This window comes from Telmatherina bonti (assembly GCF_933228915.1).
Source record: "Telmatherina bonti genome assembly, chromosome: 2".
Taxonomy (NCBI): Eukaryota; Metazoa; Chordata; class Actinopteri; order Atheriniformes; family Telmatherinidae; genus Telmatherina; species Telmatherina bonti.
The window spans coordinates 13,803,226-13,828,356 of NC_136620.1; the positions used below are offsets into that span (position 1 = coordinate 13,803,226).

The following is a 25,131-nucleotide window of genomic DNA, read 5'->3' on the forward strand; positions in this document are numbered from 1 at the left end:
CTTCCAACGGATCAAAGTGTCTTACAGCGGCTGCAGCAATTGTTTCCAGTAACTGCATCTTTAATAGAAGTATAATGGAAGAAAGGTCACCTCTGCAGCTATCTGAACTACAGTACATTGGTTATATTACCGATAAAGGTTTATCGAGACATTTTTAAAAGGTGAAAGTTTGGATCTCCAAAGTCAAGAAGAGGCGGCTGTGCAGCCATGGAAGCGTCAACGCCTGGTCAAAATAAAATGGATTTGATTTACTTCAATGTGAATTCACAGTGTAGTCATCAAATAAATATAAAAATCAATGTTGTTATTTGTATTTTTTTTGCCTGTCAGTGTTGTGTGGCAGCATGTGGTTTGCCGCAGCAGGTGAGGGTTAAAGGCAGCACACAGAGTCCACGTGAGCTGACCACAGGATCTTTTCTGGGCTTTGGCTTTCAATGATGATATTTTAATGCCTCCTGCTAAATATAACCCATTGCGCTGAGAGCAAGGAGGGGGCAAATACATGAAAGTCACAAGGTTGGTTCAGAGACACAGAAAGCAGAGAGGGAGGTAAAAAAAAAAAAAAGTTGGTGCAGGCAAAGCAGTCCACTTCCAGCATCTTAGGTCGAAGGAGGACAAAGGAAGACAGACAAGAAAACAGGAATTTAGTGCTGTGATTCAGAAAAGGAAAGAGCGACTCCTCTAAGTCATTATTGATGTGAAGGTGCTGGATGCCAAACGTCTGCTGGCAAGACAGCCAGCAGGAGAGACAGCTGAAAGTCAGGAGGGAGGCGGGCAGGTGAGGAGAGAACTAATGATTTAGGGACCCTGGAAGCAGCACTCGGATCCCATTTCACCTTATTCTGATCACAGTTTAATGCTGTACATAGTTCACAGATCAGGAAATAGATTAGTTCATTTTTTTTAGATATCAAACTTATCTCCATTTTCATTTACTGTACTATTTTATGTCTAAATCACTTTTCTTCTTATACAGGTGATTACCCAGTTTCTTTTAGTGTTGCTGCTGTCATGGAAATGCAAACATTAATAATAATAGTCAGGATTTAGATTTATTCTGCGCTTTGTTGCTGAAGGGACTCAATGTGCTTGTATTGGATCCATTATTCAACCTTCCCTCATTCATACTCAGTGATGGTAAGCTTCATGTGCAGCCAGTGGAGGTGTAAAAAGTAAGAGTCCTGCCATGTTTTTTTATTTACCTGTGCATTTAGATCAGGTGTTTTACTAACAGGCTCATCTGCCTTGCAGTGGAGATGAGCTAATCAAATTCAACTGGTTTAGTGACTGGTTAGAACAGCTGCTGGACATGACTTTTACTTTATGGCACCTGGATTATACACCTCTGGCAAGTGCCCTGAGCCAGACTGAAAGAAGCATGGCAGCCAATGAACCTCAACGGCTACTCCGACCACCACAGAAAGAATCATACACATTTATACACAAGATGCCCAAGCTGGCAACAGGTTGGGTGAAGTGTCTTACCCAAAGACAAAACAACAGATGACTGGAGCAGTGGATTTCAAACTACCAGCCTTCTGGTTATTGGACAACCTGCTCTAGCACCTGAGCCTCTGCCACCCACAATATTATTACATTTAATATGGATCTACACTGTGCAAAATAAAGATTAGATAAAGCCTCATTTAAACTCCCTTTACATACATTAATAGGTATGTCCATTTAAAGTTTTTTAGTTGTCACCCTCGTACGTTCCTGCGTCCTTTATGTTCGCAAGGTTGTTTGGCAAGACATCCACTAGAGGGCAGTGCAAACAGCTTCAGATGAGCAAACATGGCGATGGTAGTAAAAATCACTATGATGTGCATTTAAAAAAAATATAAAAGAGGCAGCGTCTTAAATTCTGGTGCTGTGTATTGCCATTAAATACATCACAGCTTCTTCTTCTGTGTTCCTTTTGCTGGTCACATGTGGTGTACAAAACAACACTGCCCTCACTGTTTTCAATGAGTACGCATCCACAAGCGTCCTGAAAACAGACAGAAGTCTCCATCTGTATGCAAATGCATGTTTGTGGACTGCCACCAAAAAAGTCCACGCTGCTCTGATTGATGCGATCTAGTTGGTTGATCAGAAAGGCATTAATCATTCACTGAATGGGAGCTTATGCTGGTAAAGAAAATTTGGAGTGAGAAGCATCACATAAAATATGCCTGTGCATGGATGTTTTAAGAGCCCAGCCTGACATGTATAATATATATGCAGTTTCAAAGACATTTGGCATCACTTAATGGTAAAAACTTTGCTCAGAGCCCTGTGGGAGATGATTTTTGCCTTCTGCCCCTTGATGGACACCAGAAAGCAGAAGATTACAGTATTAGATTTTTGACACACTTCATGGTAATAAATAGTAAAATAATTTTACTATTTATTACATTTTGTCAAAGGGACAAATTAAGAAATCAGAATCAGAAAATTTGACTTTTTAAAAAACATTTTTTATTGAGTTGGGTCTTTCACACTCCTGAAAGCCAAAGCTGCGATCAATGCGGTGAAATCTGGCCGCAGCAGGACTGAGGAGTTAGGGCAGCGACTTCATCCAGATGACCTCATTTTTAAAAGCATTTCACAGGTAAACGAAGCGTGATTGAACAACCCTCTTAACTTGATTATCAAAGCTCAGGTGAGATATTGGACTTAAATTCAATACACTTTGCACTCCCTGTCAAAGAGGCAACATGCTGTCATTTTAATCGCTGAGTTTTTTCTGGCTTTGTTTGCGGCCAGATATGAAATGTGAAGAATAGCTGGAGGAAGAGTAATTTTTTTATGAAATGGGATCTGTAGTTTCGTACGATTTATTCAGGGTTTCTCATAAGGTTCTTTACTGTATCATGTAAGATAAATATCAAAAGGTACTGGAGCAGATCTCTGCTTTTTGGTCACAATTTCAACTTTCTTGTTATTAGAAACAGACTTGTGCGGAGCTTGATGTCAACTTCTGCTCAAGTCTGATAATTACCCATTAATTTGAGTCAGGTGTGTTGCAGCAGGGAAACTCCAAACACTTGCAGGACCGGAGTTGCCCAACCTGAGCTGGCTGAAGTGCTGAGGGATCACAAAAATGGACCCTGCTCTCACGTGACCTACCGATGCGTAGTGAAATTTTAGCATATGCCTTATGGGCTCAACCCACTGGGGGGGGGGCTTCATTAATTTCCTATGGATTAATTAATTCTCTATACCACTCAGTCCAGTTAAGGGTTGTGGGAAAGCTGCAGACTATCCCACCAATCATTGGGGCAAGATGTGGAACACACCCTGGACAGGTTGCCAGTCAAGGTCCAACACAGAGGGCAGACGACCACTCACACTTTTTAAAAACACTTTAGTGAGAATGTCTTTATATATGATTGACATTCTTACATCAATATCTGTACATGAATTGATATTTAATCCAATTTAAATGAAATGAAATGAAATCACGCTGTTGTGAATTAAATCAAACTAATTCAGGAAACTAGAGGCAACACCCAGCTCCATGCTAGGCTGAAGACATGGAAACAGCTTTGTTGACAATAAAGTTTCTGATGAATTTTAACTATTATACGATACCAAAGCAGATTTAATTTAGTTCTTGCTACCTTGAGAAAACATACAAATTTGTTGCAATATATGGCCTTGATGGTAGATATTGAAGGAAGGGAAATATCCTGATATTGTGTTTTGGTCCCAGGTGATGAAATCAAAATATAAATTAATACAGGTCGGAGCTCTTAAACTATTTTTTAGACTTCTTTACCATTTTTTTTTCACCTGCAGTTGCCTCTTTGAAACTGAGGTCACAATTCATTTACGAAACAATTTAAAAATTAAACCATTTTAAAGAAACCTAAGATTTAATTTATGTTTAAAGCCGAAAACAAAAAGAAGAGTAAGTAATTTATGTTAAGAAAGCAAAGCCAGAGTACATGCCTGAAAACAAGCAGGGTCATCAGCTTAGTGTTGAAGATGATATGTGAAAGAAAAGTGAGCAGATAATTGGTGACTAGCTGTGACCAGCCTGGTTCTTAATTGACTCACTGTAGATTAGAAACTGGGTTTAGCGGTCCTGCTTCATCCAGCTAATCCCAGATGCTCGTGGCTGGATGAGTTTAAACAGCTGCAGTTGCAAAAGAAAGTTGCTTTTTGTATTTGTTTTTATTTTTTTATCTTTATTTTATTTTAGTTAATATGTGTGGGATTACTACTCTTACTCTTGGACACAATTTCCATTGGATTTAATGGGAAGGTGCGTCCAAACTTTTGACCGGTAGTGTATAAGGCCATTTTGTTTTAGTCTGAGCAGATTCTCAGACTGTTTGTCATTTCATGATAAAACTTTTTTTTTTTTTTTTTTTTTGTAAAAAGGATATTTCCAAGGTTTATAAAAGTAATTTGTAACTCAGAATTGGTCCTTGTTCTCACAGGAAGAAACCTGTTCATTAATTTATGATATGATGAGAATGTTCAATCCTATGCTACTATTCTTTTCCTGTGTATGTATGTATGTATATATATATATATATATATATATATATATATATAAATATATATATATATATATATATATATATATATATATATATATATATATATATATATATATATATATATATATATATATATATATATATATAGTGGTTTTATTATTATCTGACTTTTCTAGTTAATTGATTGTAATACGATCCATATTGTTGGACAGTTTTTCACCCTGCTGTCCGCATAGCTTGCTTACTCTCACAAAAGTTCACTGAAAAAGCATTAGCTGCATTAAAATGTGATGTCAAGGACTCCTGCTTGAGCATTGGTCTGATTAACTTGGAAGGATTTAAAATGAATGGCGATGATACACAACAGCTGTAAGACTGCATAAAGTTTTTACAAGCATATGATTATATTTGTTTTTCCTTCTGCCAAGGAAAGGGGAAAGGATGCTCTGAGTGCTTTTGTGTGATTTATCACCAGTGATAACTTTACGAGTTAAATTCTAACTTACTCATTTTTACTCACTTTGATGCATGCATGCCTCATATGTCCCATGGAGGTCCCCAATGATGTGTGTAGGGTGGTGTGGCAGGATAGTGTTCCCTGTTTTTAAAAGATGGGACATCAGAGTGTCCTCTTTCCAAAGTGGTGTTGCACAATCCAGCCTCCTTGTAAGAGTTCAGTGCAGGATATTGGAAAGAAATTTTTGACTCATTAGTTGAGTTTCCATTACCCCTAAAATTGCGCAAAAACTAAATATTGCAATTTTAAACAAATGTTAATGGAAGCACATTTAGAAAAAAAAACCAAATATTGCTAAAATGTTTGTACACTTCCATGAGGTGGTTTTTCAGATGTTTTAATATAGAATCATAGAGCAAAAGTGTAATAAAAAAACACTTTTTTCACATTTACGTGTCCCTGGACGTTATGTAAGGGGTCATGTGATCAGTTCATTTCCTAGTAAAGATGGCCCGGCACGGAACAAACAACAGTGGATTTCAGAGTATTACAATGAATTACAAATATAATGCTTCGAAAAGCTGTGGCAAATTCTCAGGAGCAAGTAGAAAACACCAAAATAATGCTACTTTGCATAAGCCGCAATTCTCGTAAAATCTTGTGCGGCTGACGAGGACTGAGTGGAAACAGCTGCAAATCGCAACTGTTGTTTGTGGAAACTCACAAATATTGCTTTTTTGTTGCAAAAACTGTTATGGAAATGCAGCCATTGTTAGATCTCTGATTCACTTGTAGCTGTTGTATAAACCAGATGTTTACTTTTGCAGAGCTGCTGAGGAGGTCATGAAAGACTGACCAGCCAGTCTGTGTTTGGTTGTCGGACATTGAGGGGGCTTACAACCAGAATAACCCTTTAGGGATTCTGTAGGATTTTTAGTGCTTGTTTTAACAACTGCCTGTTCAGGGACAGCAGGAGGAAGTAAGCAGCTTTGCTAAAGCCTGGCATCAAACATGTTTCCCTTTAAGGGCAATGGATTGGTGTGTATGTCTCTGTCAAAGAAATGATTTTGTTTATTCATTTATTAAAGGGTGTTGCGGAAGTACTGGGAACCAGAGTAAATGTTGCAGACCATTAGGTCTCTATATAATCAAAGCAAGGGGGGGATCAACAATTATTGGATCAACAATCAGCTTGTTCATGGCTGCTCCATGCCACTGTTATTGTTTGTGGTGTTTATATGCAGAATCTTGAGGAATAGGCAGAGAGAGGAGGTTGTCTGGTTAGGGAACATGAGGGTTGCGTTGCTCCCTTGTGCAAATGATGTTGTTTTGTTGGCCTGCAAAGACTTGGTCTTCTGCCCACCCTGAAGCCATCTGCAGCCAAGAGGGAAGCAACAAATTTGTATCAAGCAGTGAAGTTTAAGCGTTTCATGAACAGTCTGTTATGGTGAAAAGGAAGATAAGATGGTAGATTTTCTTTCTTTTCACTTATTGATCAATCTGTGTTCCAGCCATCACCTATGAGTTTATGTTCTATAGGTTTGGTCTAGGGGCAGCAAGATCACATATACAAGTAATAAGTTTCCTTTGAAAGGTGAAGGCCAGGCCGAGAAATCGAGTGAGGAGCTTGTGCATGCAGGGGGTACTAGATATAGAGCTGTTGCACCGGTGCATCAAAATGAGTTAGCTTAGGTGGTTTGGACATCTGATTAGGATCGGAGAAGAACCCAAGGCAGCCCTAATGTATTCTGGGTGGAATATATCCCCTCTGGCCTTGAAATGCCTTGCTAAGGACAAGAATATCTGGACATCTCTGCTGGTCCTGTTGTCTCCCCAACTCAACCCTAGTCAATGGAATATGGATGGATGGATGGATGGATGAATCAGACTTATCTATGAAATTTGTGATGTACAGGTCTGTATATCTCAACAACTACCTACAGTTGTTTAAAATCCATCTGATTGTTTACAAATCCCAGAATGGTTTAGGACCAGAATACATCTTTGATATGTTCAGAGAATATAAACCAAGCCGAGCTCTTAGATCCAAAGACTCAGGTCAACTAGTCCAGACCAAAGTCCAAACTAAACTTGGAGAAGCAGCATTTAGCTGTTATGCTGCAAACAAGAAGAACAAGCTGCCAGTGGAAATTAAACTCTCACCAACTTTCAAATCCAGGTTAAAAACGTTCCTTCTCTCACGTGGCTTTGCATGACATCTGCGCAGCAACTTTTAATTGATCTTGCTCTTAATAATTTTGATATAATAAATAAATAAAATATTTAATTAATATTAAAATATTTTATTGTGACTTTGTCATTTGCGTTGACTTTTAAGCTTTTTACACCATCTGTAATTCTTTTAATGCTTCATGTAAAGCACTGAATTGTCTTGTATATGAAAGCTGCGATACAAATAAACTTGGCTTGACTTAAGTTTGAACAGCTTAAAGTGGCTCTATTATGCGCATTTCAGTCTAATTTATTTTAATATGCAAGTCCAGAAGGACAAGAAATAATCAAGTGTTTTTCCACAAACCCCTTCATTCATTTTGCATTGATCCTCTCAGATCAGCCTCTGCCAGAAACAAGCGAACAGAGAAAGCTCCGCCCTATTTTACTGAGCAATGAAAGGTGGGTGTGGCTTTCTTCTCGTCAACGTGCACAACCTAGAAAAGATGACCAATCACTGAGTCCCTCCCCCGGGACATCAATAAAATTTCAAAGTAAAAAAAAAAACTCTAAAACCAATTGTTTCCGAACGTAGACAGTGCTGGAAAACTAAAACGTGTTTCGGTATTAAAAAACAGTGTCGTTCATACATCTGATGAGTATTCAACATTATAACACTGTAGAAAGGTCAGAAAACTAAAAATAGCATGATATAGCCCCTTTAACAAATATAAAAATAGTACACATAAAAAAGGAATAAAATCTTTAGTCACTTATCTATCTGTTAAACCCTGAAAAAGGTTCTGTTAACCAAAGTAATTCCTATTTTTCCCCTGCATTTTAATTCTAGATTAATTTGGTGAATATAACTTAAAAATTTAAGAGATAAACTTAAAGGTTGCGTCATATGAAGTGCAGAAAAAATAAATGGACTAAAGTTCTGCTCTATAGATTGCAAATGTCAAATATCTTTCAGGAATAATAATAATGTATGTTACTGGTATTTGGTGGTCCTAAGTTCTAATCTTTTGTTTTCTTTTACTCTATGTATTATAGTATCGTATATAGTTTATTTCATTAGGATGCGCACACTATGCTTTGTATATGATTGTATAATCTATCATTCTGTCCTTAAATTGGATGATGTATTGATCTATACTCCAAAGAGCCCTTGGGATTTGTCTGGGCTTGGGCCGGCGGGAGGTAAAGAGGATTGAGGAGCAGCATTTTTATGTTGCATGTCTCTTTAAAGCAATTTGAAATTTTCATGTAACATTTTAATCACTAAAACATACAGACTCGCTAAGCACTTTATTAGGATCAGTATACTAATACGGGGTCAGGGCATCTTTTGCTCTCATGCTGTCTCAGTTCCTAATGAGATGTTGGAAAGCGTCCTTTGAGACTCTGCTCTACATGATTGGATCACATTATTTCTGCAGCTTTTTCAGCTGGACTTTCATGCTGCGAGTCTTCTGTTTCACTACATCCCAAAGGTTTTCTCCTGGATTTAGATCGGATGATTGTGGAGGCCACAGAAAGAAAAATGGAGTCATTTTACTGGAACATAGTGACATGCTGAAAATAACCATGAGAATATTGCAAACTGTGGACATGAACACCAACCAAATGATCACCAACGCTAAGACAAGCTGTGCGTACAGCCATGTGTGTTCATATGAAGGGGCGAAAAGTGTGTTCAGAAAAAAAATCCTCACACCAGCAGTTTAATAAATTCATGCTGCTGTTGATTCTGACCTACAGTCTGCAGTGTCAGCACAAATGGAGAATCATCCGACCAGCTTCAGAGTGGAAGCTGCTGTCATCTTTCTGTCAGCTCAAACCAGCCTGGCCATTCACGCCGCTCTGACTAAACCCCAGACACTGTTGTTGTAAAGATCTCATGAGATCAGCAGTGCCAGAAACATTCAGTCCTGCCTGTCTGACGCCAGCAGCCAAACACATTCTCAAACATTCTCATGTTTGACGTAAACATTAACTAATAATCTTTATCTGTAGTAGAGTTTGAATATTATCAAGTTGACCTGTGACCTGTGTTTTCTTAAAATGTGTTTGGTATGTGTTTGTGTGTGGTTAAAATCACATGATTTACATAAACATGAGGAAAAGTGTGGAATGCTTAATCATTTATGGACAATAAAACAAGGATATTCACTAAAACATGAAACCAAAACTTTCACTGTGGCATATTCAACCTGCCAGGATTGCCAGGATTGGACGGTAAAGACGTGATGTCACTGCGGCTTTCTCAGCCATTTTAGGAGAACCGGCTACTGTTAAAGTCTACACTTTCAGGTTTCTCGCTTGTAAACTGTGTTAAAAGCCGTGTTGAGGGGTGTTGACGGATAGAGTCGCTGGACTGAATTGTGGATGAGACAATGTAGTATTTTATTCATCCACTGACAACTGTTCTCTGTTACACACAGAATCTTTAGTGCTTAATTGAGGGCCTATTTATGCTCCTTTTCCATTCATAAGGAGGTACGTCTATGTCAAACGTTGTCAAATTTCACTGATTTCACTGACCTTACATTGGTGTGGTTATTAGGCAAGACATCCTCTAGGGGGCAATGCAGAGTTCAGAGTTCACCTCTAAGTTCCAATGGCGGTTTCGATGACAATATCCAATCACAAACTTGGATGTGATGTAGGAAATCGTGATAATGTACATTCTCAGAAAGACAAATTAAAAGGAGAGACACTACATTGTAGCATTGTCTTCTTTCCAGTGCTGCTTTTTTGTTAACTGCATTTAGGTATGCATTAACAAGCTCTCCGAAAACACAGAATTACACACTAAATGAATCCAGAGATTAAATAGAAAACTTTGCCCATGTGCATAATGTGTATATGTAGTTAATACTGAGCATGATAAACCTTTGGGGTTGTGAAAGTGATTTTCTTTTCAGAAACATGTTGTTTGCAAAAATGTGTAAATTAGCACAATACAAAACAAGTACATGGTGTGCCACAAGAATTCAGGTTACTCTCCTTTGGATTGTGAATATTAGTTATCTTTTAGCAAAGCTTTTGCTACAAATTAAAAATTAAAGGTCAGATGCTCCTTCCTGTGCCATTTCCTTTACAGTGAGGCTTCACAATGGCATAAAATCAACAAAAAAACAGTTGCAATTTTTGTTAAAACCTCTTACAAACCAGACTGAAATGGTTATTATTTAAGCATTTAATGAAAATTGCATAGAGATGAGCTTGTTTTAGTTCAGAAATAATGGTGGTATTATGGTCCAAACTGCTGTTAGTGCTACTTATCTTTAGAGTAGTTAAAGCAAAGTTAAGAAAACAGGATGTGTGCTAATATTTTTTTCAAATTTACTATGGTGTTCATGAAGGGACAAATATCGCAAAAATGCTACATTTTCAGGGAAATTCATGGTGCAACAACCTTATCCAACATTGCAGTCATGTAACTAGAATTTTTATCCAGAATCACATAAATCAGTGCTTCTCCATCCTGGTCCTCTAGTACCACTGTCCTGCATGTCTTAGATGTTTCCCTACTCCAACACACCTGATTCACACATTAATAAACCTCCTTATCAAGTTCTTTGCAAGCCCGCTAATGAGACACTCACTTCTTCAGGTGTGTAAAAGTGAGTTACCGCTTAAACATGCAGAACAGTGGTGCTTGAAGACCAGGACTGAGAAACACTGCCATAAAAGTTAGAGGCGGAAACATTTTAAGAGCAGTTTATGTCTCAAACGTTTTTGGGTTCTGATCTGTGTTCTGCCATGTTGGACAACAATATTATTATAAAAACTGGGCCTTTTCCACCTTTTTTGGTATAGATAAGATGGGGAGTTGCAGTTTACCATTTTACTACTAGATATGTCTACATCCAAATCCAGTCCTTGAGATCTACTAGCCCGTAAGTTTCAGGTGCATCCCTCTTCAAACACACCACTCTTCTGCATGTCATTCTGCTCTGCAGAGGCCTGGTAGTGAGACATTTATTTGATTCAGGTGTGTTGGAGAAGGGATGCATATAAAAGTTTAAGGATAGTATAGATCAGGAGTCTCCAACTCCAGTCCTCGAGGGCCACCATCCTGCAGGTTTAATGTTTCCCTGGTATGACATGCATGGTCCAAATAAAAAGGTTCTCCAATAAGGGTCAGGTACGTTGCTGTGGGGAAACACTAAAACTTGCAGAATGGTGACCCTCAAAGTTCTAAGTTAGTGACCCAAAGTATAGATCTTGAGGACTGGACTAGAGCACATCAGCTCGACATCCTACATGGTGGACCCAGTACGGCTAACTACCACCACCACACTAATGAATCTGTGACGCCAGCAGAGTTTGACAGCTGATGCCACTGAGTTGTTCATCATGTTTCATAACTGCTGCTTCTCATCATGAAGTATACTCTGGTGGTGCAGTTTAACCACGCTTAAAATAATTATAGTTCACTTACATCCACCATTTAGAACCAAATTCTATTTAACACGAACTGTAACAATACTTTGGAAAGTAGCTAAAGGTGTGTTTTTAGTTGTTTTCAACATTGTCTTGGACCTTTAAAGCCACTCTGTGCGAGTTTTGCCATCAAGCATCACAATGCCATTGTGTACAAATGTGTAAACAAGGACATAAAGAAGACCAAATCCAACATCTAACATAAAGTTCTTTTAGTTTTTACCATCAAATGTGGGGAAAAGTGTGGCGTATTATATGTATATGATCCATTCCAACGACTGTATTTTCTGAGAAGAAAGAGAAACACAAGCTTTCATGTGATAGAAGCAGAAACTGGCTCAAGGCTCTTTCTTGTGCATTTTCACTGCTACGAGCAGAAAGTATCAACTGTATCTGCTGTTCAGTGCAGCAAGCCGCTCTCCCTGCTGCTCTCTGCTGTGTTTGATATGCTGTCTGAAACTGTCGATGTTTTGGGTGCATACTGATTCATCTTTCACTACGTGTGTGTGTGTGTGTGTGTGTGTGTGCCTGCCACTTTAGATGATGTGTTGGCGAGGGATGCCGGTGAGTGTGTGATCTGTCTAGAGGAACTGCAGCAAGGGGACACCATAGCCAGACTGCCGTGCCTCTGCATCTACCACAAAAGGTGACGGACACAAATGCACACACACACACACACACACACACACACACACACACACACACACACACACACACACACACACACACACACACACACACACACACACACAGATTTGAGTCACTTCCTGTTATATCATTTTGCAATTTTTCTCCAATAAAAACTAAAAGATGGATGGAAGTGGGTTATTTGTTATGTTAAACTGTGTAATAAAGGCTGCTCCTTGCAGCATTTGTAAGCTGATAATCAGCGTAAACAAATGAGTTCAGGGTGGCGACGACTGATAGCTGCTAGCGCTTCTCAAAACTCTTACAGCTGAGTTGGCATCACCATTCAGCCTTAGTCCTCCCTGTAACAAACAAGGTGCTTTTTTTCCCCTCTCAGTGGATTCTGTGAAAACAAACAGAGTGAGACGTTTGAAGTAAGGCTGGGATATCAGCTGGGAGAAGTAGCCGACTGTTTAGGGACATCACAGAGCGGATGTTCACTAGACTGTATTTCTGTCCTCATATTTAACTTAAAACTGTAAAAATCATCTGAAATCCAGCTTTTATTTACAAAAAAAAAACAAAAAAACAAAAAAAACAGGCTGTAAGTGAACAGCTGGAGTGATAAACGTTATAAAATGAAAAGGATTGAAGTTTAATTTTAATGTTCTAACTTCACAGAGTCTGGTCAATAATGAAAAATCTCAGAGTAGAATTGCCTGCTCCACAATTGGAAACGTTTAAATCGAGCCTCAGTGTCTATTTGATTTTACTGCAGGGCATCCTGATAATTAATTTCCTTTAAGAATCAAACAGAATAACCACTTAAATTTGAAATTTAGCCTTTTATTTCTTTATATTCTAAAGTAGTTTTAACATTTTATTACATCTGCCTAAACCAGGGGTGTCCGGCGCAGTCCTCAAGGATCCTGCAGGTTTTCCATGCATCCCTGCTCCAACACACCTGACTCATATGAATCATATCTTGTGTAGAACTTCATACGCTGCTGGATCCATACAGTGTAAGCCAGGTGTGTTGGAGCAGGGATGCATGGAAAGCCTGTAGGACGCCGGCCCTCTTTGGACACCTCTGACCTAATGCCGGGCGGACACTGTGCGATTTCGAGGCGATTTCACCACGATTTTGCTGTCGCTGGCCACGCTGCGTCATCGTGGAAACATCGTAGCGTCGGGATGTCCGGTCGGGAGGTCGTGAGCCGTACAGTGTGAGAACACTCACGAGGAAGGATTAATTGCTGCTACGTTCTAACGACAATGCTGTGACCTCCCGATCAAACTTCTGGCATGTCAGAAATTTTCGCCGTCGCTCGTACAGTGTGAGTGGTGTTACGTCACGATTCTACTTTCGCACCTGCGCAGAAGACGCCGGTGGAGCTTTAAACAATGGTGGGCAACCCAACTTCAGACGTGTGCGGTGGACACAGCTGCTAGAAGACAGATTAGTAGAGCTATGGAGAGAACACGAGGTTTTCTTTTGTTTTTTCGTTTCAGCGCACACAACTGCAACAACTTGCTGCCTGCTCGCCATCTTGTTGTCAGGCATGCTGTGGTTGTCATAGGAACTAGGAACCTTTGTTTTTCGTTGTTCACACTCGAGCACGTCAAGTCGGCACACACCGACTGACGTCGACAAGTAGTCCTGGTTGTCAATAATTGTGGCTGACAGCAGTCGTACAGTATGAGTACACATGTCGTAGGGTCAAATAGAGTACGAGGGACAAACCCGGTCGTGCAGTGGGAGCATTCCCCCGACAGTCAGATTTCTAAAATCGCAGTGTCCGTCCAGCATAAACCTGTCATGATGTGATGTTTCATGTGTTCTCTCGGTTTTGGTTTCCTGATCTTATTTTGTAGTTTTTCCCGTTTAGTTCCTTTTTGTTGTTTCCTGTTTTGCCTTCCTGTTCATTCAGTACACCTGGACTCAATTAGTTCATCCATGTCACATGTGTCTCGTTCTGTTCCCCAGTATTTACAGCTCTTGGTTTCGGTTCTGTTGGCAAGTTCCTTTTGTTTGCTTCTCAGTAGTTTTGCCTTCAGTTTGTTTTTGGACATGAAAACAGAATTATTCTGCATTCCGGCCTTCTGTCTTGCATTTGGGTCCACACATCCACACAACGGTGACAAAACCATGTGGGATCTCTAAGCCCAAACATAAACACACCATTAAACAGAAAAAACTTTTACAGATTCCATGTTAAAAAGATACTTACCTTTTTTTTTTTTTATTATTTAAATTTATTTATTTAGTCACATAATTAAATCACATAATATACAACAAATGTATTTAGTACAAACACAACATTATATAGTGACTATAAGGTACATGCTGAAGCGTAATGCTTATGTTTAAGTCTGTCTGATTTAAAAGCTTAAACTAGCCATCAACATGCTGTAGCATTACAAAAAAATTTAACAAACCAAAACAAATGAGAAGAAAAAAATCCAATAATAAGTAAACAATCAAATGAAAAAGTAATAAAGCAAAACTCTTAAAATGTATAATTTACAAATAACTTTCGTAGCCCTCAAAAATAACCTTAAGAACCTTCTTTTTGCAAACCAAAAATCAGAATGAACTATAAAAACAAACAAACAAAAAACTAATCTAAACAGTAACTAAAAGAAAAGTCTCCTTATTAGACTGATGGTGTCTCCTCTGCATTTGACGATTCCTTGGCCTCCCTTCCCCTCAGGTAAAGAGTCTGGATCTCATCTTTGGCAGTACCCTGTCACCCCCCATCAACTACCTGGTCTACTTACATCTACCCCCCCCCCCCCCCCCCCCCTCCAATTTTCCATACTTCCTCTATCTTTCTCCACAGCCTCATCACCTTGTGTTCCTTTTCGTAACTATCCTCTTCAGCCTTCCTCAAGATCCCCACCATAAACTCAACATAATATATATATATCTCGAAGGCCACTTATACCCTCGCCCATCCATATTCGTCTGACCTTCCTCACATCCCCACAGCAGCCCACTCCTTCAGATCTTCCTCCCCCATCCAGCTCACTGTGCCCTTCTGCCTGCCTCAGCGTCATGCTTTGGCGCTCGGCCATCAGACACCTGAAACACCTAAACTCTCCTTATTTTCAGATCTAGACTCAAAGCCCACATGGTTGCATGCTGTAGCCTCTGTAGATACACCAACATGGCCTTCATGTCTTCATGCTGATGTGTTTTTCTTTCATTTTTCATGTTGGAAAGACTCCTAAGTGTCTTAAAAGCTGTTTATCAATTAAATCTATTTTTATTTAAAAAAAAAAACAAACAAAAAAACTCTCCAACAATATTTAAATGATTTGAATTGAATGAAGCAGAAAAGATGCTTGTTTTTATAGTCTGTAATTATTTGTTGCAGACTGAAATTGAAAAAGAAGTTTAAACTGATGTCAATAACCATCAATTTGGGGGAAACATAAGTAATAATATGAATATTGCACTCAAATGAATAATTTTTACACTAATGGGATTATTTATTTAACTTTTTGGTTCCTACCTAGTTAAGCAATACTATTAGTCTATTGAATGTGTGAACTGTGGTTTTATTGATAATGTACAAAAATGTACAAAAAGCTGACTAGATTTAAGGAGTTATAAATGTTTTGGTTTTTTTATTTGCATAAATTGCAATTTTTTTTTAACAAGTAGAAACTTGTTTCCTTTCAGTGAGTCACAATATTAATGAGAGATACTTTAGAAACTGGTAGCTGTGATCCAAATTAGCTTTTTTTTCTGGTTTATTTCAATATGTACATTTCATACATGTACATTTGCGACGTAAAAATACTGCTGAAAATATACACACACACTAAGAGGGAAATTGTGTTATAAGAATAGTATTACCAGAAAACACGGAGAAGTTTAAAATAATGTGAATGCTGCTATGAGGTTTCCCCTGAGTCTCATTTATACGTTGCAGGTTGTGTATGTTTTTCTGATGTGGGAGTACATGGAAGCCTTCCAACATGCCTCCATGTTAGTTAAGTGATAACTGTCCACCATTTTTAGCCCTCAGGTCTTGATAAAATCTCTTATACAGCTACCATCAATTATATAAAGTCCATCAAACACTTTTCGTCCAGTTATTCTGCAGTTGTACTGATGTGTGTGTGTGTGTGTGTGTGCTTCTGCAGCTGTATAGACTCATGGTTTGAGATCAATCGGTCCTGCCCTGAACACCCCTCTGACTGACTGACCACCTGGCCCATTCTGATTACTGTTCAAGGTGAGAACACAGCATGCACACACTCTGAATACTAACTATTGAAAGTGAAATGTGTATTTTCACTGAGCAATGACCGCTGATGCATCAACGTTACATCCCGCCTCATTGTTTCCAAATAAATGTTCAAAAAAAGAACCGATTGTAGCGCTAAAGCAAGAGGTGGGTGTTAAAGGCTGAGGAACAGCTCATGAGGAAGTTGAAACATGTTGGGTGTGTAACTAAATTATGTATGCATAAAAAAATCATTCAAAGAAACTTTATCTTCAGAGATTTAAACAACTGATTGATATTTACAGTTGTGCTCATATTTATTCATACCCTTTCATTAAAGAAGGAAAAAAAAAACAGCTGCCTGTAAAATAAGATGAATTGACTAAAGTAATAATAAATAAAGATTTTATGAAAATCATTACATTATCTTTTTATTCTAATAGAAAGATTTTTTTTAAAAAGCAAAAACTAATATTTGGTTGAACAATCCTTTAATGTTTCCGCTCCAGTCAGGTGTTTTCTGTTCCTCTCAGTCAGACTTCTGCACCTGATGACAGGTATTTTGTCCCACTGTTCAACAGAAAAGTGCTCTAATTTGTTTTTTTTTCTTTCTTCAACTCAATTAAATGAAAAAACAATGTCTTATATTACTAAATGATATTTTTGCAAATTTTTCCTTATTTTTCCTTATTCAAATCTCCATTTATTTGAGTGACTGTTGTAAATTTAACCTTTTCTTTAATGAAAGGGGATGAATACATATGAGCACAACTGTGGTCTTAAGTTTCACAATGCAGCAAGTTATCATCTCCTGCTTCCTGTTCATTCCAAGCAATTACCATAAATTACAAATAAAACACAAAATATTTGTCTATTTTTGGTGACTAAGAAAACATTTCCAAGCGAGGTTCTATCCAGCGCTCCTGCTAAGTGCATACGGGTGCCGTGCTTGTGTCGTATCATCAAGCCCACATAGTTCATTGCAGACAGGAAGAACTATAAAAGCAAAACTAATTGCAAGTCATAAATCTATAGTGGTAATTTGTTGTAATGTTGAAATTTCCCTTTTGGGATTAATAAAGTATTTTTCATTCATCTTGCCTCAAACATCTGGATGGAAATGATGTTAGCTTTTCTTACTCTTTGTACTCTGAAGCTAAAACACATAATGTGTGTGATTGGCAGGTGCAATAAAAACATTTGAGGTAGTAATCAAATAGATGTGGGAGGTGTGGCTGTTGTTCAGGAGGAATGGGTTGTTTACAGACAATAATCTCCCCCTTCCCTCCATTTGATGACATTTTAAGCGCGTATGAGCTCATGCGCTGCACTACTATAAATTCACGTTGATGTGAAATGTTCAGAGGAAGAGACTGCTTACAGTCCATCATCCATCATCACATCGCCTCAAACGTCATTCAGTACAGTTCAGCTTTATTAGCATGGCGCCACTTCACAACAGCGTCAACTCAGGACTCTTTGCCGACACATCTGTTCAAGCTAATTCATGAGAAATAGCCCAGATAAGGAAAAACAACAGAGTGCATTGAATCCTGGGAGTTTTTTTTCCCTTTTCACTGTTGCCTCATGCAACATGGGGGATCAGATCTTAAAACTCCCAGGAAAGAGAGAGATACCTGCACTGCAACTTTTATCCAGGAAGACCTGCAGAGAGAGGAGAAATATGTTCATGATGCCAGTGTTGTCATGTGATTCTGCTGGGAAGATAAGGAGCAGAGAGACGAGAAGGAGTGCTCAGCGCATCATGGCAGCATAACTAAGAGATGCCTAGACCACCCATAATGATAAGATTTATCAAAAAGGAAGGTCTGACGCTTCATCTTAAAGTGGAACTATTATGAGCATTTCAGGCTAATTTATTTTTATTTCTGAGACCAGAAGGGCTGGGATTGATTGAGTTATTGTCACAAATGGCTTTATTTACTTCAGACCGACCCTCTCCGTAGGCTGTCAGATCAGCCTGCGGGCAAAACGAGTGGATTGAGACTCTTCTGCATTAAGCCCCGCCTCCCGCCACTGCACTACATCGGGAGCGCGCACCGCACCTGCTTTCGCCGTCATTGTAACGTCTCATAAACAGAAGGATTAGGCTGATATGAACTCAATAAAAAAACAAAATACAATGTCAACACATAGCATACAGCCCTACATGTTGGAACCTGAATCAGACCCTGAAAACGAAGTGGAAAACAGCAACCCACAGCAAGGAATGCAGCAGGATGTCTCTCTTTGGTAAACTCACCAGCCATCGTTGGAAATAACTTTATCCCACGTTTTCCACCCGCCTGATGTATTTGTACATGCCCTTGTTAACCAGTAGAAGGTAACCAATCACCGAACCTTATCCCCCGGGACGTCACAAGGATTTCCAAGTAGAAAAAACTCTCTAAAACAATGCGTTTTTCATCACCATGGAAACCGAACAGAGAGAGTGCTGGAACTCAAACTCAAACATGCATTTAGGTGATAAAAAACGGTGCCGTCCACATGTCTGATGAGTATTCAACACTGTAACACTGTAGAAAGCTCAGAAAACTCCAAATACCAGAATAGCACCCCTTTAATGTCAGAGAGGGCGTCTGCCTCCCGGACCCAAACATAAAGAACCAGTTCAACAGAGTAAATAAGTACAGTGAAGAAACTAAAGGACATAAACACAGTAAGGCAAGTATGGAGTCATGACACAGACATGGAGTAATAAAAATACACGAGTAAAATAAACGTTATTGTATTAATGTGTCTCTTAACAAATGAGTAAAGCTATAAGGCTTCACTGATCTAAATCTGTTTGGTTCTTATCTCTGTCCCTCCGTCTGTCTCTGTCTCTCCCCTCCTTCCTGTCTCCAGGTCAGTTGTGGTCCTACCATGGATATCTGGACACAGACGCAACCAAATCCGATGAAACAATCAAAGTGATCGTCGCATAATCTCCTGACGGAATCCATCTTCCTAAGAGTTTTTTCTTTGTGAACCAAAAAGAGTGTGACTGTCAAAAGCACCATACGTTAAGGGGCCTCTGCTGAGCTCTTCATTGTACATCTGCTGATGATACCGCTTCCAACCCCAGACTCCCCCTCCCTCCCTCCCCCTCGCACCTCTTCAGAATCCCTCAAAGGGCTTCATCTGCTCCCCACTTTGACTCAAACATGGCCAGCTGCCCGCCTCCCCCCCCTCGCCCCTGACGTGCTCAGGTCTTAGCAGGCCTCCCATCTCGTCTCTGGATCCAGGCCTGTCTGCTTCTCGTGTCCAGCCCTCCCACGGCCTTAACTGAGGGGGTGGAGAGGAAACTGAGCAGGGGCAGGAAGGAAAACCACAAGAAGAAGGAGAAGAAAAGGAGAGGAAGAAATGGAGGCGCTTACACTTGATTGGAAAAGCAGACTTCATTCAGTGGGCCTCCCATCTCACTTAACAGGACTCCTCCAACCTGGCGGTGGTCTCCCATGACAGACTGGTTCCCAGTGTGCTCCTCTCTCATCGTTCCCAACTCAGTTCTGCACCCTTACTCACCTGTATGACTCCAGTTAATCCAATCAAATAAGTTCCCACAAGGCTTTCTAGAGCGGGTTCGTGCGTACCCGGGCAGGAAGAGAGGGTCGCTTGTGTGTCAGATTGGGATGCCAGCTTTTCCTGAATGGTTTGGTTTGAGGGAATCTAAAAATGGACTGGGATGTGGTGGAGAGGAGCAGAGGGAAGAGAGGGGAGGAAGCAATGTAGTTTACGCTCTTACTGTGTAGTGTATGTGTGTGTGTGTGTGTGTGTGTGTGTGTGTGTGGGATGCTCCAGTGTCAGGCTTTGCCTGGTATGTGTATGTATACTGTAAGGGTGCGTTTATGTGTGTGTGTGCTTGGACTGGTAACTACATAGCTTTTGCTGAAGCCTTGTGAGCGTGTGTGCGTGTGTGTGTGTCATCGTAGAGGGCTGACTGGGACAGTGCTGTGTGTGTCTGTGTATAGAAATGTTTACAGTCTAAATGTACATGTTCCCCCCGTGTGCGACTGGCAGTCGTCCCTTTACTTTGCTGATGTTTACAGCTACCGAGAAGCGACATGACATGTTGTAAATTTCACATGTAACCTCTCAGTTTTTTTCTTTAACAGATCTGCCAGATTTCTCATGTGATCATGATCAATTGTTTCTTCAAGAAGGCCTCAAATGAGAGTGAGAGTGAGTGTGACTGCGTGTCGCTGTTCATATGACTGTTTGCATGGAAGGATTACTGAATGGGACCAAAGGACCCAAAGAGTCAGGTGGCTCCTGGTGCAAAACCACACTTTTAAATCACACCCATATGACAATGAAGGTATTGTGACAAATAGATGCCAACAAACATCATTAGAGATAAAAAAAAAAAAAAAAAGAGAGAAGTACATAAAACTGGAAGCATATTTAAAATAACCACAAGCTAACCACAGAAAACAATCTCATACAAATACAGAATAACAAAAAGCAAACTAACAAACAACTACAGACTAACAAAGAAACAAAAAAAACAAACTAACACAGACTCAAAATGACTCAAGACAATAGAAAACTGCTTTAAAGAAAGTAAAAACATAACTAACTTATATTTAAAGCAGCAACAAAACGACTTAAAACAACTGCAAATAAGGAAAAAAAAAAACAGCTTCAAAATGACTGAAAAGTCTCAAGACAGAAAACGGACTTGAAGCACTGGGACTTTTATTTGCTTTAAAAAAATGTACTCAGAAAGCATTCAGAATGACTCACTAACCCCTAACCCTTAAAAGCTCGACAAAAATAACTGAAAACAAAATACAAGGAGATTTAAGGAAATTTAAAAGAAAAGTAAATTTAAAGGAAAGACGGTCTCAGTCTGAACACAGATGATTGTATCAAACCATAAATGATCTGAAAAGCCACTACAGACATTTAAAACAAACAGGCAGTGTGAAAATGACCATAATAAGCTACAAAACAACTGAAAGTTGTTACATATGATCACTACTACAAGATTACAGACCACGAAAAAAGAGATACAAACCTTCAAAATGTGCAAATGAGCTGAAATAGCTGCAAAAACTGACTAGAAAGAAGTTAAATACACACATTTAGAGGCAGACTGCCTCAAAACAGCCATCAAGATGCATTGTGATTTGTGCCCAGAGGCCAGTTGGCTCATAATCTCACCATGACTGTGTGTGTGTGTGTGTGTTTGTGATTCAAAAAGGCGCCTCTTGGTCTCTGCTACTGTCGGTTCCCCCACATTGTGTTTCTGCTAGAACACGTCTGGCTTTTCTGCGACTGAAGACGCGAGCCACTCGGACCCTCAAGAGGACTCTGTAGTTCCACTGTGGAGCCACTGAACGGGACTTATTTATTCATTTGCTCATATTTAACAATATTTGTTTAATATTCCAATCATGTGAGGTGTTACTCACTCTTCAGAATGCCAAGAGCTGATGTGTGAAGACTACTATGAATCAACATTCAAGCAAACTGCATTTACAAAGCTACTGTAAACAAATGGTGGAATAAATTGTGCTAGATGACAGACTTCTTTTAAGCTCTCTTTTTGTGACACACATACAACATTTTCAGCAGGATAAGGATGTTTTTATTGTGAATTTTTTGTTATTGTCAAACCGAATGTGAGGTATCCATTTCCAGCCCGTTCCATTCAGTCATTTAGTGCATTTCCCAGGATGGCCTGAAACAGCTCCTGGAGAGGGAGCAACGGAAGGAGCACAGAATGGAGGGGTATTAATAACTCACTAGTTTTTAACATTAAAGACGTTAGAAAGCTTTAACGGGCTTTAGAACGAGCCGATGTCGGCGTGTGTCAATGAATCTGCAAGCCAATGGGAAGAGTGTAACAGCGACAGCCGGTGAAGTACTGTATACTACAAAAAAAAAAAGAGCATAGAAATGATTGTTGAATAAACCAGCTTGAAAAGCTAGAGACTTGTCCTTTAAGAGGATTTTTGGACCAAATTTTGGATGCTGGCAGGAAGTTTACAGATAAAAGCTGCACAATTTAAAAGCACGCTGACTTTTATTTTCTGCCAACAACAGATGCTTCATCTTTCTTTCCTTTCTTGGTACAACTAGTCATTCATCTAGATACACTTGGAAGTATGTGAATGTACGACTGCCACCCACACTGCTTGTTCATTTTAGTCAAACTATCATTTATCTACATTTCCTCCGAGCTAGAGAGAGAAACTGGCATTTCTTTGTCATTCTTGTTTTATTTTCTCACTTTTGCCAAGACACTCCACTAGAAGTAGGACCTCTTCCAGTTCACGCTTCCTTTGGAGTTAAAACCCCTAAAAATGACCTGCTCTTGATGAACACTTGGCTTATGCGCCACAAAGACAACATGGATAAATGCAGTGTTACAAAAACATGACAAAGAAAAAAAATCCTTCAGCTTCTTTGTCACTATGAGGATGTAAATTTAATGCAAATGAAGAATTGTCCTGTATTTGAAGTCTTTTGAAAATATAGCAATTCAACAGAGTCTTGTTTCTTTGGCATGATACAAGCAGCTCTACAGATAGAAAATGTGTAGCCGTTTAAGTGTTGTACATCATGGTTAAAAAATGCTTTTTCATGTGGAGAATTCAAGCGTTTCCTGAGTAATTTAAGCTTACAGTCAATGTTTTAAGTCCATACTGAGAGATCTGATACACCAAGAGCACTACTTTGCTGTGCATCGAGGCAGATTTGCTAAACAGTGTTTACCACCTTTGATTGCATGAAAACACAAAGTTGCATCCATGGAGCTGAAGTCCTGTTCAACAGCTGCTTCATGCAGTCATCATGTCACAGTGAATAATGCCATCTGAAAGTGGCATTAACCATATAAAACTGATGCACTTATGGTCATGGTACCTCTTGAGCTCTGCTTCAGGTTTAGTGTTAAAAGCCTGTTAGTGCCGAGGTCAGTCCTGCTCCTCAATAAGTCCATAACCTCTGGAGGTTTCAGACAGAGGGCAGTGTTAACGTCAGCATGGTCACAGCGCAAAACAGCTGGCCAGCAGCCAAACAATAACTGCTCCTACCACGGCGTGTTTTGGCCTGCAGCTATCAGAGGGGGTTGATCTCTTTGGGAAATGGATGTTCATCAGTTTGGGTTGTGGAATGAAAAGTCTCAGAGGGCTGCCTGCTATTCAGCTCACACAATATGACCATTTAATGCAGCTTCATGTCATTTGACTTCTTTATACTTCATGACTTGTTTTACTTTAAGTAGCTTGCTTTTTCAGTTCAGCAAGAAGTCTCATGACTTTGGTGTTCTTGTACAATCTGTGGGAGGAGCAGTTATGCTACGTTAATGCTGTATCTTATCAAAAGCCATCGTTTCAAAATACAAAAGGTGACCGAGGCGTTATTCCTGTTGCCAAGATTTCTGATCTTAAGATACCATGAGTGAGGAGGAATCATTAGATTACACTGAGGACTTGCTGTCATTTCTTATTTATTATCTAATGAATGCTGTCAGGAGTGACAGAATGTTACTGAAAAGGACATGACTACAGCGTACGAAACTGGCTTCTATTTATTTTCAATCTAATTTAGTCAAGGAAAGTCAAGGTTGACTTCCCAGACCTAGTTTATAGGACTTATAGGAGGTACTGTTATTGCTATAACAGTTCTTAGATGTGTGACTGATGAACAATGTTATTACTGGATACAAGGTGACAATTTGTTTCTGATAGTAATATTCTGACCTCTAATGGTCACATTAAGTTTTGCACAAGATATTTTCTTACAGGAGACAAAGGGCACAATATTATCTTGTATTAAAACAATAGAAATAAATAAATATGACAGGAACTAAAAGGTTTTAGCTGTCGTTAATAAACTTTTTTATATCTAAATGTAATCTTCTATATTTGAAAGACATATATATATATATATATATATATATATATATATATATATATATATATTTAAACTCCTCTCTCAACCACCCCTCCTATCTCCCCAGGGTAGGGCGGGTGGCTGTTCGTCTCTCATGCTCGGGTTCTCGACCAGAGTCCTGGGAGCTTGAGGTATAGAAATGTCTGATGTTTCACCAGGTATCTGTTGGAGCCACTTCTCCAGTGTGGGGGACACGGCCCCCAATGCTCCGATCATTATGGGTCCTGTTGCTTTCACTTTCTAGGCCTTCTCCAGTTCTTCCTTGAGGCCTTGGTACTTCCCCAGTTCTTATGCTCCTTTTTCCTGATATTTCCATTATTGGGGATGGATAAATCGATCACTACGGCTTTCCTCTGCTGCTTATCCATGATCACTGTTTCCTACTGGGACTTAGGGGTCTGTAGTCCATATTCTGCACAGATGTTCCTGTACACTACTTGGTTATGGCGCATGCATTCTTTGCCTGCCAGTATCTTGCACCCTGCTGTGAGGTGCTGGATTGTTTAGGGCACAGGTGTCAGACTCCAGTCCTCGAGAGCCAGTATCATGCAGGTTTTGGTTGTCTCATAAAAACAGACGGACCAGATTACTGCTCAGTTCGATTCAATCTGAATCGTTTACTCAGGTCTGGATCTCCCTGCTGCGCACTGATTGGCTCACGTGTTCTGGCGCCAAAGCAGAAAAAAGAAACGGAAGTGTAAACATCGCGACAAAGCTCTCCACACCGAGGGGTGTATAAACATTTGGTAAATGTGTCTCTTTTGCTGTCAGTAAGTAAAAA

General features: G+C 39.5%; 1 protein-coding gene across 1 annotated transcript in view; it reads left to right on the forward strand.

The window, feature by feature from the left end:
• znrf1 (zinc and ring finger 1) overlaps window positions 1-21,975 on the forward strand; it is a 72,101-nt gene extending 50,126 nt beyond the window's left edge. The window contains exons 3-5 of the mRNA XM_079250028.1: window positions 12,118-12,223; window positions 16,360-16,451; window positions 19,311-21,975. Of these exons, the coding sequence (XP_079106154.1) occupies window positions 12,118-12,223; window positions 16,360-16,417 (164 nt within the window). The 3' untranslated portion in view covers window positions 16,418-16,451; window positions 19,311-21,975. The remainder of the gene's footprint in view (window positions 1-12,117; window positions 12,224-16,359; window positions 16,452-19,310) is intronic.
• Window positions 21,976-25,131: the final 3,156 nt, after the last annotated feature.